The sequence below is a fragment of the Ptychodera flava genome, chromosome 21, assembly GCF_041260155.1.
Source record: "Ptychodera flava strain L36383 chromosome 21, AS_Pfla_20210202, whole genome shotgun sequence".
Taxonomy (NCBI): Eukaryota; Metazoa; Hemichordata; class Enteropneusta; family Ptychoderidae; genus Ptychodera; species Ptychodera flava.
Window position 1 is genome coordinate 566,968 of NC_091948.1, and position 13,050 is coordinate 580,017.

At 38.0% G+C, this 13,050-nt stretch overlaps 1 protein-coding gene across 2 annotated transcripts in view; it reads left to right on the forward strand.

Moving 5' to 3' along the window:
* Window positions 1-13,050, forward strand: part of LOC139121047 (ras GTPase-activating-like protein IQGAP1) — a 91,751-nt gene that overhangs the window by 49,318 nt on the left and 29,383 nt on the right. For both annotated transcript variants that reach the window (XM_070685639.1, XM_070685637.1), the window contains exons 10-19: window positions 309-402; window positions 3,312-3,475; window positions 5,787-5,877; window positions 8,542-8,705; window positions 9,540-9,579; window positions 10,346-10,509; window positions 10,874-10,958; window positions 11,786-11,949; window positions 12,215-12,305; window positions 12,711-12,884. In XM_070685639.1, coding sequence (XP_070541740.1) covers window positions 309-402; window positions 3,312-3,475; window positions 5,787-5,877; window positions 8,542-8,705; window positions 9,540-9,579; window positions 10,346-10,509; window positions 10,874-10,958; window positions 11,786-11,949; window positions 12,215-12,305; window positions 12,711-12,884 — 1,231 coding nt within the window. The remainder of the gene's footprint in view (window positions 1-308; window positions 403-3,311; window positions 3,476-5,786; window positions 5,878-8,541; window positions 8,706-9,539; window positions 9,580-10,345; window positions 10,510-10,873; window positions 10,959-11,785; window positions 11,950-12,214; window positions 12,306-12,710; window positions 12,885-13,050) is intronic.

Sequence of the window (13,050 nt, forward strand, 5' to 3'; positions counted from 1 at the left end):
AGCAAATCCTTTGGTCTTTGGTCCAGGGTAAGTGAGATGTCAGCTCAGGTCAGTTCATCTACAGTTCTGCAAAGTGGACAGACCAGTTCAAATTAAATCGCTTTTGTGATAGATAATACGGGCAACCACTGGACAAGGTTGCAATCAAAACCACCAAATGTTGTTTTGGATTTGCCCACCCCTTTATCATACACACACAAGCATGTGATTTTATCAAGCATGTCATGTGACTTGCATGGAAACACCTCATTGGTTTACACTCAGGTCATATCAATGTGATGTCATATCATGTCTATTTCCCTACACAGTCATTACGTGAGGGTGAAACGTTTGAGGAACGTGACGTGTACGATACATTACTGACACAGGCTGAAATCCAAGGCAACTTAAACAAAGTCAACTGTAAGTCAACATCCATCTTCACTCAGTCATACTCACTACACCACATAACACTCCAATTAGAACTTGATCTTATGAAATTGAAATATATTTGCAGATTTTAATTGTCAGTTGCACATTATATTGATGATCACAGAATGAATCTTAAAAAGGCAGCTTGCTAGTTTCTGCCAATTGATGTGGAGTTGAACAAACTACGTTTAACATACTGTGGTGAAGTTTAACAGACATTACTATACTTGTAGGCCCGTGCACATTTAATTTAGCCCCTGTCAACTAGATTCATCTTTCTAGGAACACTGCACTAAATTGTAGTTTGTTTGATAGAAGTATAATATACACAAAGTTCTCTCTCAGTGCCTTTGATTGGCTAGTCCAGTGTCACTCCAGTTCTTTCAACCAATCAACCACCACTTTCCATTCACATTTCCACACAATTCCTGGTATTCGTATTGCAAATGAATCACATTGGCTGTAGTGCATTGACCCATTGGCTGTCAATATCTCCACATTTAGTATCTATTGAAAATTAATGAATTTCTACACTGATGTTGATTACCAAATTTCATTGAACAACACTATTTTTTTAGGTCCTGTAATTTTCCATTGCATAAGTAGCACTTCCATGATATAGCTCTCCCTGGCGAATGTTGCCCGAAGGTTATGCACAAAACCAGTTTTGAAATATATGTCAAAGTAACCTTTAAACTTTCAAGTGAGTGTATAGATTAAACTTCATGAAAAAAGTCCGACAAAAAAGTATCTGAGTGATAAAATGGCATTGGAATGCACATCAAGTCATGCACTGGTATGCTTTGCAAACTAAACATAGACTTTTGAGTTGGATCTGACTCCAGGGGGCTATGATGAAAGAGCATTTGCACTGCAATCACTTCTGTTCTCTCATGGGTATCAGGACAGTCATCCCCTTAACATTTCCCACCCTGACATTTCCCACCCTGATGTAGCCCACCCAGTACGGTAGTTAGGGCTAGGATTAGGGTAAGTATCTGGTGGGTAAAAATCCAGGGGTAACTGACCTATAACCTTCTCATGTACTATTGGGTATCATAATGGTTATTCCTTGGACATTTACCACCCAGACACTTCCTATTCTGTAGTTCAGGCTACAGTGGGTACAGTTCTTTTGGGTTGGGTGGATACTGTAGTTTGGGCTAGGGTAGGTACAGTAGTTTGGCTTTGGATGGGTAGTTATTTAGGCTATGGAAGGTACATTTGGTTGGACTCGGATGGGTACAATAGTTTTGGGCTAGGGTACAGTAGGTACATTAGGTTGGACTGGGATGGGTACAATAGTTTTGGGCTAGGGTACAGTAGGTACATTAGGTTGGACTGGGATGGGTACAATAGTTTTGGGCTAGGGTACAGTAGGTACATTAGGTTGGACTGGGATGGGTACAATAGTTTTGGGCTAGGGTACAGTAGGTACATTAGGTTGGACTGGGGTGGGTACAGTAGTTCAGGCTAGGGTGGGTACAGTAGTTTGGGCTGAGGTGGGTATAGGTCTCAGATAAATGTAAAGGTCGTAACCATCCCAGGACCCTTGCATATTTACCACTCTGTAGAAAAAGTAATCGTACAGTGTTGATAGCCATTGGCGAGAAGGAAGGGGCAAAGGTTCCATCATTGTGATTTTTATATCACTAATCAAGTGCACGTTTTGAACGTTATGGTACATTAGCCATGCCTATTGTGTCCCATTCAAAAGGAATAATGTTGAAATATAGAAGATAATTTAAAAATGCCAGGAACCACATCAAAATAGCTTTGCTGTACATGCCACAAGTCCTATGAAAGGTGAACACCATGATAATGGCATGTACTTAAAGGGCCAGTAATGCTAACTTTTGATGATTTTTTCATTATTTTTATTTCATATGTCAACTGCAACTTCTTGTCTGACTCCTCAAAGAATGTTGAAACACCCACTATTCAGCTTGTCAACTTAGCGTCTATATGTATGAAATGCATTGTAATTGTGTACATTTGAATTCTAGTCTGGACCATACGTCACTTTTCAACAATCACAATGCAGTTTACACATGCACAGACTGAGTTGGCAAGCTGAACACCGTGTTCATCAACATACCTTGGGGAGTAGAACAAGGAATTATGGCCAACATTCAAAATAAAAATGCTGAAAAATTATCAAAAGTTAGCATTACTGTCGCAGCAGTTCCATGGGGTGTAAAATCAATGCTTGCAGTTTTTCAGTCGAAAAATAAACCCTGATAAGTTCTTTATTGGAATAAAATGCAAGACAACAACACTGTCACTTTGCCATTTTGGTTTAGAACAGACAAAAACAAGAGCCTTTAGCTTCACCAGTGACTGCCTGTTCATCTTACTCAAACTCAAGTCATGCTATTTCAAACATACTGTACCACAGTGGAGTACTTTATTTTGTGACAAAGTGTCATATGTCATCTTAGTCCTTTACATATGAATATTAGAATAATGATTAGCCAAACCAGCACTTTTTTCTGTCTTTTCTTTGGGAAAATTGCGAATTTCTGAGCTGACTACAAGTACTGCTGTTTTCAAGCAGCATCAGTAGATTTTTCATACAAGGAAATCATTCCATAGGATGAAATGATAAGAAGTTGTTTCTTTTAGAAATTCCCTTTTTCCAAGTGAAAATAAAATACTCCACTATAGAATCATAGAGGTAGTGTAGACCTTCAATACCAGGGACTACAACCTTACTCACATTTTACATACTTGTCCATCCATTGCTCACCATTATCACCCTGCTGAACCTGATCACCCCTTCAATCTGCTATACAGTGCAATGTACCCATTGTTCTGTATGGCCGTATGGATCATACTACAGGGGAACAAAGGGGTGGTCATGTTTGAATATTCACTGCTTTCTTTGTTTTCACATCAAGTAATCGTTCAGCTCGACATCATTAACTCTGCCATTGACAACGGCGACGAATTGGAGTTGTACGACGCACTGTCAGTTGCAGATGCCACCATACGTGACCTTGAAAAAGACAATGCCGATTGGTATCTTGATGTGTTGCGAAAACTTAAACAGGATAAAATGGAGGTAAAAAATAAATGCTGAGTTGAGCATAGTCCTAGAAATGGGAAAGTTAGTGTAGGTATTAACTATTTGTAGCCTAGATTAGTTTAGAAAGGGGTACTTCATATTTTGTAAAATGTTCAAAATCTAACCGCTGTTCTTTTCTGTAGCATGAATTTAAAACTAACAACATTAATTAAGATTTCCCACTCTTTCATACCATTGGCATATTTGTATTCCTACATCAAAGTTACAAGATGTTCACATTCAGTTTTTGGCGACACTTCTGGATATCTTCTAAACATGTCAGATTTCACCAAAGTGAGCATATCGAGTTGAAGTTCACTTAGTAAACATGGCTTTGAAATGAACATTAAGTTGGGTCAAACTAATTTATATCAGGATAAATCAACCGAACAAACCAAGGGATTATTAAATAAATGTTACATTTCTTGCACAATTTATTGCCATTCCCTTTCTGTTATGCTGAGAATTCAAGAAAAAGATATTCAACCACCTTGTCTGTGTTGGTAAGATGCTGTTTCATTACTTTGAAATGGTTCAGTCCCTTTTATGTCAATATTTAGCCATTATGCTGTGTGTATATCAGTTACCATTACATAAACAAAAAATCTTGATATCAGTGTTTCTACAAAGCAGACTTTGACTTTCGTGATTGTCCAGACCTATGGTAAAAAATTTTAGGATATGGTTGGGTAAAATTTGATGTAAGGAACACACATGTGCCAATGTACACTGACATTCTAATCCTTGGTAAGGAACTTCTTTATCTCCTGTGCTGTAAATTTCTCCTCTTTAGTAATATTCTATGTATATCTTAATACTCTGTTCGATTCCTGTGACTTAGACTTTGCATAATCATAACGTTTCTAAAATAATCATTGTTTGTGGCGTCTTGCAACTTGCTACTGTTGCTGTATAATCAGATGCTGTTGACTTTAGCATTTGTGTTAGTTTTTGCGAAGGCTTAATATACACAAATTACCCTTGCCAGATACTTACACCTTGCATATACACAAATTACCCTTGCCAGATACTTATACCTTGATATACACAAATTACCCTTGCCAGATACTTATACCTTAATATACACAAATTACCCTTGCCAGATACTTACACCTTGCATTGACCATCCAGGTATAAAGTTGAGTGTTTTGAAAAAAATCAAGAATAACGGGCTGATGTGCAGCATGTCAGAAGCTTTTATCCCATTGGTTGGCTGAATCTTTCTGTTATCATTGAATGATACACAATAGACTCCCTAAGTTGCTGTGAATGGTGGCAATCGACCAATCAGATATAACCTTCCGAGCCAGCTGCACATTGGCAGAGAGTAACGGTCTTCAAAATGGAATGTTTTGTGAAAATTCATGAAGTAACGATTTTTATGGCAAGGGGAAACTGTGTATGATATACTGTTTAATTAAATGCTGAACTCAGAATGTCTTTTCTCGACCAAGATGTGTTTAGAATATTATCTTTGAACATGGTAATAATTCTAAATGCATGTCAACATTAACAGGCTGTTCATATTGCATGAACACACAGCAATCTTGCGCATGTCCTGTGTACAATACCATTACTGATGATTCAGTCTGAAGACACAAGTTTGTATGTTATGTGTGTATGCAACTACTAACTTTGTCAGAAATGCTGGTTTCTAGCTTTGCTATGCATATATACTTTGAATTTCTAACTACCGACGCTCTTCACATTAATGTGTATTTTTCTATACTTTTACTAATCTAGAAATACATGTTATGTGTTGGTAGTCATAAATGGCATGGATCAGCTACTGCATTTTTGTGTCGGAGTTCTGCATTGAAATTATTATTATTTAAGCTGGCTGATTTTTTTAGGGAAGTGCACCCAAAACAGATGTGCTGTAGTATTTACAGACACTGTGTACATATGTTTAAAATGGTCTTCGTACGGATTTGAAACAGAAGAATGTATAAAAGTCTGTCATCATGACCAACACACACCATGAAATTGACTGTTTGTGTCATATGTATGCATCCCTTCAGGGTGTTGCAACATAGCTGTGTGCTCACATTGAGTGAGATGGGCAGAGAACTCATCACCAGGCAAGGCAAATAATCTTGGATTGAATAAACAAAGAAACAGAAAGCCAATTCTATTTTGTAGCTCATTCAAAGAAACAAGCTTGCTGTTTGACATTTATATTCAGTTGTGTGTATCATCTGATTCTGGTCACTGACAAAAAATGAAAGGAAAGAGCATTACATGTGCATTCATTATTTACAAGACAGGTTGTCAGTGCTGATTTCAAATGTTCTTGAAATGTTATCAGGAAATGGACGGAGGAATGGTGTTCCTTGACAAAGATGATATCCAGAGAGCGGTCCACCTTGCCAACAAATCAGCCCAACAATACAACAGCTGTGAGTATATCTCAAGTACCACTCTAACCCTATAACCCAACCCTCCCCATTTCCCCGTACACTCTTATTGGAAACGTCCCCTTTACAAAGTATACCACAATGTAGTCATCAGAGGGTTGAACCTGTTCACCCCTAACTCCTAGTAAACATGCCCACAATCACTATCGATAACAAAGGGTTTGGACAAAACCATGGTGGTGAAAAGGTGCAGACATTAAAAAAGTAGCTGTAAGCAAAGTGGAATTTACAATTAAAGAATGTGGAGTTGTTATGGATTGAACCCAGTACAGTCAAGTGGGATAGAAATTTTATAGAGTTTTATGACTTTATTTCAAGTACTTCTGTTATCCTTAAAGAAGGTAATCATGTATAAGATGTATAAAACCTACTTCACCAGCACTTCACTCTCTTATCGGTACAACTTTCTTGCATGTAACATCTGCCAAGATTATTGTATTTATTTGTCCATTTGCATAGATAAGGTTGTATCACCCCAAATTCTTTTCTACATGTAATGTAAACAGGGACTTTTTGATTGATTCCCCAATTCAAAAGAGTTTAAAAATGAACCAAAGTACTTCTTCTGTTTGGCTCATGGGTGAAAAAAATGATTACATTGGGGATAATTAAAGTATAGTAAAGAAAATCAAGAATGAGCAGTTCAAAGGATACCTCCACTGCAGTAGCATACATGTACATAACATACCACATGTTGAACGTCATGCACATTGTGGGATTCAATAGTAACTTGTTGATGATGAAGTGAGATGCATAGCCATCATTTGACTGAAAGTGAAGGAGAACTATTTGCAACTTGGCAACTTGGGGATTTAGAAATGATCAAATTACATGTTTTGAATAGGAAATACTGTTTTTACAAAATTATGGATGAAAAATCGATAAACTGCATAACGTTGATTTTAATATATTAATACACTGTCCGATGATGAAAATCGTTCTATCGGATTATCATTTCATGGAAATAAAGCATATGATTGGCACTTACATGTAAACCAAACATTTAGAGTGAAAACTATGTAAGAGAGGCAAAGAGAGGCATGTAATAAAAATGTTATACCGGTAGTCCAAACAAGGGGCTGTGTACCCTTGAGGCAGGAGACCATTTGCCCCGACGTCAAGAGGGCAAATGGTCACCTACCCTCAGGTACCTAGTCCCGCGTTTGGGATATAATATATGGTACAGATCAAACGAAGTGAACTTTGAGTAGTTTTATCACATTTGCCAATGGTAGCAAAGGTCAAGAGGGACTGAACACAAGGTTTTACACCTTTTGCCTGTGTATTCAGGGCTTGACTTACAAATTGCTGTGTATGTAGCCCTTGACAGCTCTAAGTGAAATACTGGACCACTATTGTGTGCCTTGTCAGACACTGTGAAAACCCCAGTAATTTCTTTGAAGTGTTTCAATGTTGCTGTACACTAGTATACTCATCATGGGACAAACTGCTGACAAACTGCACAATTCACAAAAATCTGCCACACTTGGGGGCCAAACTGCACAATTCAAAGAATAACTGCCACACATAGGGGCCAAACTGCACAATTCACAAAATATCTGCCACATATAGGGGCCAAACTGCACAATTCACAAAATACCTGCCACACATAGGGGCCAAACTGCACAATTCACAAAATACCTGCCACACATAGGGGCCAAACTGCACAATTCACAAAATAGCTGCCACACATAGGGGCCAAACTGCACAATTCACAAAATACCTGCCACACATAGGGGCCAAACTGCACAATTCACAAAATACCTGCCACACATAGGGGCCAAACTGCACAATTCACAAAATACCTGCCACACATAGGGGCCAAACTGCACAATTCACAAAATACCTGCCACACATAGGGAATTTCCACAAATGATTCAGTTACTTCTGGCATTGAGATAAACTACCATGGCTACTGTCCATCCACAGTTACACAGGTCATGACAACATTTCTATCATAGCAGATCATAAAATGATTTATTTAAGTCAGTCATCATCCCCTTTGTTTTGGAGATTTTCAGTCTTCCCTGCGCACCATAGGTCATCTGGTTATCTACCCACCTGCTGGCAATCACATAAACTGCCTTTAATGAAAATATTGCCCTGGTCCTTTCAACACGATATCTCACACCTGTGACAAAATATACTAAAACACATATTCTCTGATATAAACATCCTTATATGTATCCCTACACAAAGAGGTGGTAAATCAAATGCCAAGTTCACTTTTGTCTTCAATTTGATTAGCTTCCCAGTCACTGTCAACAGTGACAAAAATCTTATTTCAAAAAATAAAAATCAGCTGTTAATAAACTCAGAGAATACTATGGATAGTGTACCAACATGGATGTCCTTACACTTCCTCTCCAACACAGTGGCCCTAAATAGAGATAGAATTTTGACATTCACCCACAGTCTATGCATACAGTGATATTTACCTTAGCACACTACAACCGGGAAGTGAAGATTTCAAAGTTTGTGAAAAGACTTGCTTCTCTCAAAAGATTTTAAAGCCTTAGCAAAACATTTGATTGTATAGCACATTGTAGGTTGTCACCTTCCCATAAATCCTCATCCACACCACACCATATCCACTCCCTCATATTTGTTTCATCTCACACACTTCTTCTTCTTGTTTTCAAACAGTGGTTGTTGCTATGAATAAAATCAATGAAGCTATAGACCAAGGAGTTGCCGTGGAGACAGCTGCATGGCTGATGAAACCAGAGGCCCAGCTGCCCCCAATTCTACCAGAGTATGCTGCCCTCTATCAGTCTCAACTGGCTAATCTCAAAAACACCAAGGAAGGGGTAGGAGTTCAAATTTGAATCCATGATCCACAGTTTCTGTAACTTTGCCCACATTTCAGCCGGTCAATTGTAGAATCTTTACGTTTTACATGGTAAACAGAAGGAGTCATAAAAAGTGAAAAATTCAAATCGATAATGGGTTTAAAATGACATCACTTCAATTGTCTGATAACACATAAACAATCTCTCAGCTGTCTCTTTTCAATGTTGTCATCCATCAAATTTTACTTTCACTTCCTGTACATCACACAGCTGATGCAATTTAGGCTTTGGCAGTGATGTCGCCCTGTAGTGACCTATCATATACAGTCCAGCACTGTGCAAATTGAAATTTCAACTATGATCTTCACAACACCATAATCAGAGGTACCATGCTTTAATCACAGAATAGCTACTGAAAAATAACAAACTTAACTGCAGAGTTTGTCAACAAATAGAGAAGGTCCAGCTTGTTATACTGATTTGTATGCTTTGAAAGTGGATTGTGGGTGTATCTTCCCAAATGCCATCTACGCTAGTTGTACAATGGTGGCAGTATTTCCTCAGGTTTTGATCCAAATACCAATATCAACACTGAAATTTGGCCACATGTATTCTGTATGAGTGTTATAACAAGAAGATACACATCACTTAGGGAGTTAAATAAAGTGAAAATACCAGAAAAGACGGTGGTGTTTGAGCTTGATCAATTGTTGTGACAAATAAAGTTGAAGGAAGTTTCCTTTCGGTACATGTACTTGTTCCCTAAAGTACACTGAACTCTTGTCATTCTCAGCTTGAAGCTGTTTTTAGTTTCATGCACCTCATGTTGTTCAAACTCTCTTATTTTTTCAGAAACATTTGAATCATGATGAACTAACTGTCTCTGTTCAAGGTATGCTAAAACAGACTTCCTCCATCCAAATGAAATATAAGCAGTGCATCTGTTTGATTGCTGTATTTAAATATGGCGTTTTATTTCAGTTCTGGTTTCAAGGGTTTATTTCTAGCCAAAAACATTAATACCAGCCTACACAGTGCTTTGAGAGCATGTTTATGTTTACTGCTAGCCTGTGTGAGTGCTGGGTGTGGTTTCTGTGAGTGCTGGGTGTGGGTGCTGGGTGCTGATTGTGAGGGCTGGATGGGAGTGCTGGGTGTTGACTTGAACCTGAGTTTGCACAGCAGTGATCTAATTGTGAAATTTCTTCCTTTGATGTACCCTATATGTGGATTTTTCACAGTCATTCTAATACAACATCACTAGATACAAGTGTGTAGAATTTTCACATAAATATTAGTGATAATCAAGGTTATATTATATTAATCATAGGTCTTTCACAAAAGATAGAATTTTGACGTACGATTTTCATGACTGCCTTTCCACTCAAAGTTGCACCTGCTTTAACCCTTTCACCACACTTTTCTATGTAGAGGTCCAACTTTGCCATAGACAACGGTAGGATTGGGCTAGACCATTGTGGTGAAAGGGGTAACATTTTGAGGTATGCAAGTTTTATTGAGGAAGATTTTTGTGTCAATTGTTTGAAAAGAGCATTCATACACAAAGTTCATGAAATTCAAATACTGGTAAACAGAAATAAAAGTGCGACAAAGATATCTCTTTGTTGATGATTATCATTATTTTTTGTTGTCTCCCTCAGCCTTCACTGGTGTAGCTCTCATCAATAAAGCCATTGAGGCAGGTGACTCAACTGAAACTCTGCTAGCTCTGAGCAAGGCTGATGCTGATCTCAGAGGTGTTGATGACTCGGCACAGGACAGATACCAGGAACATTTAGCTGCTAATAAAGAACTTGTTGCCAAGGTAAGACAGGATCAGGAAAATTTGAAGAATTTTCTTAAGGTCAATCAAGTTTACCATGTTTGTGTACTTTTCTTTCTTCTATATATAATATGCATGTCTCCACCTGACAATATATTTAAATAGTACATATATTTACAATGCAAATTCAAAACCATGAAATTCTGCAGACTGTACAAAAACCAGTATTTCTCCATCAGTTTCAGCAAGATTTACATCATCATAGTCATGGCCAAAGTAACGTTTAGTTTCAAGTGAATTTGGTTTTCTGATAGTTTTTACCACCGATTAAAAGATTAGCAATCTACTCATGGATGGTACTGCAATGATGACCTTAAAACAATTTTGTGTGTGACTCTGATTGCAGCAAGAAGACCGTGATTATCTCACTCACACTGAAATTCAACGAACTTTGCACCAAGTCAACCAGGAACTTCAGGAAGAACAAGACCGTAAGGATAAAATTTTACATCAATAATTGACATGATTTTTGACTTTGGAAAGAGAAGTCAACGTATTCGAGTTGTTCATAATGCAAGGCGAAGCGAAAATCTTACAAAAACATTGTGTGTGGTGCAGAATGTAACATGTAATGGTGCCTGTCGTCACAGTGTGATTTCAAATATTTTATTTGTTTTTTTCTTTCAATCAACTTATTTTGATATGAAGTAAACTATGTAAATTTTGCCAGTTCAAATGACCAAAGTCACCAGATGATTTATTTTCTGGTAAAAATCAGAATATGTGCTGTGTTATGCAATCTTTCTGCACCAAGGTAACATGTACGTGTATAGCAGTGTGCATGTGGGTATTTCAAGCCCTGCTCTTGCACATCCAGTGAATAGTGCCACCAATGTTGATTTCTAAGGCTGAAAACAATATACCCTTTGAGTTTTGAGATACAATCATGTCAGCAGGGCTGGTAACTTGGCTTTTGAAAATGTTGTGTCAGCAGTTTTACTGAAATACATAGTCTTTAGCTTGCTAAAGTCTGAAATGTTTGTTTGACGTCAATATCTTTTAATAGAGAAGTGAGAGTTCTCTCAACCTGAATTCAGGTGTAAACAATACAGTTCACACAGTTACACAGTTTGAATAACAAGCCAACAACATTGAATTCAGTATGCTATAGGGATTTGATTAAGAAACAGTCATTGATACATCAAACAAAATTACTGACAGAGATAGTGCAAAGTATACAGCTACTTACGGTTGTTTTATGCTGATACACTTGGAGAAATCTCGTACTTGCTACATTTTCCGTCTCTGCTTATCTCAGGAGTTCTTGCCATTGGAACAATCAATGACGCCATTGATAAAGGAAATGCTGCAGAAACTCTACAGGCATTGGTGTTGCCAGAAGCCCAGCTACGCAGCGTTGAGGAACCACAGGCAGATCTGTATCAGGCTATATTAGCCACTGAAAAACAAGACAAAGCTAGGGTGAGAGATTGAAAAAAATAGTAAAAAGTAAAACCTGATCTAGTACTTTTTGAATATTGTTTGATAGGAGGAGAGGGTGATCATTGAACATTTGATGTTGTACACCAAAAACACAAATGAGTTGTGAGCAAGCATACATTACAATAGTATACACAAGCATAGCATTAAATGTCTATCACAGTGCAGTACCCAACCATGTATGTGTAACCACATTTACTTGTAAGCACTTTTCCATGGCGATAATCTACCATGCTAAATTTCACAGAGAACTCAAGATGAAGCAGCAGTGTTGTGGCTTGAAGAGATCCAGAATGCTATTGATGATGCTAACAGCCAGACAGTTGATGCCAACAAAAGTAAGGAACAATCCCATATGCCGTATGATATCTTGATGCAGAGAGAAGCTCAATGTTTACCCTTATAGGACCATGGTTTACCCCAAACCCATTGTTATCAATGGTGTTTGAGGACCTGTTTACAAGGAATTGGGGTGAACAGGTTAATTCCTTAGTCATTAGCAGAGGAGCACCAACATGTTGAAAGCCATACTAAAACTCCAATGCTCCAAAGTTGAAATTCACATATACCGCGTTTTCATGTGCAAACCTTTTAGATACTGCAGGAAATGCTTTTTGTCACGTCTTTTTTCTCTCCTTGACATCATACCAATATGTCATGTGCAATTTTTGTCGCATACAAGGCACACTCAACCAACATATTTTTTCTGTGTAATTTATTTTATTCTGTCCAATTCTGTTCAGTGGCTGTTGGTATTGCTACCATAAACCTTATGTTGACTGATGGTAACAGCCAGGGTTTGGTGCAGGCGTTGAGATCCCCTGACGTATTCATTTCAAGTGTCACTCCAGACTGCAGGGAGGAGTACCTCCGACTGCTAACTGGGCTTAGAAACGCCAAGAAAGAACAAGATCCACGTAAGTTGAACTCCATTTTCACTTCATCTTGCGTGAAGTCATTAGTTTGCATTGACAGCTGTTAAGTGTTATCAGTAGAAGAATCAGTGATGTTGTGGATACATTGATGATGGTGATGATGATGATAATGGTGGTAGTGATGATGATGATGATGATGATGATGATG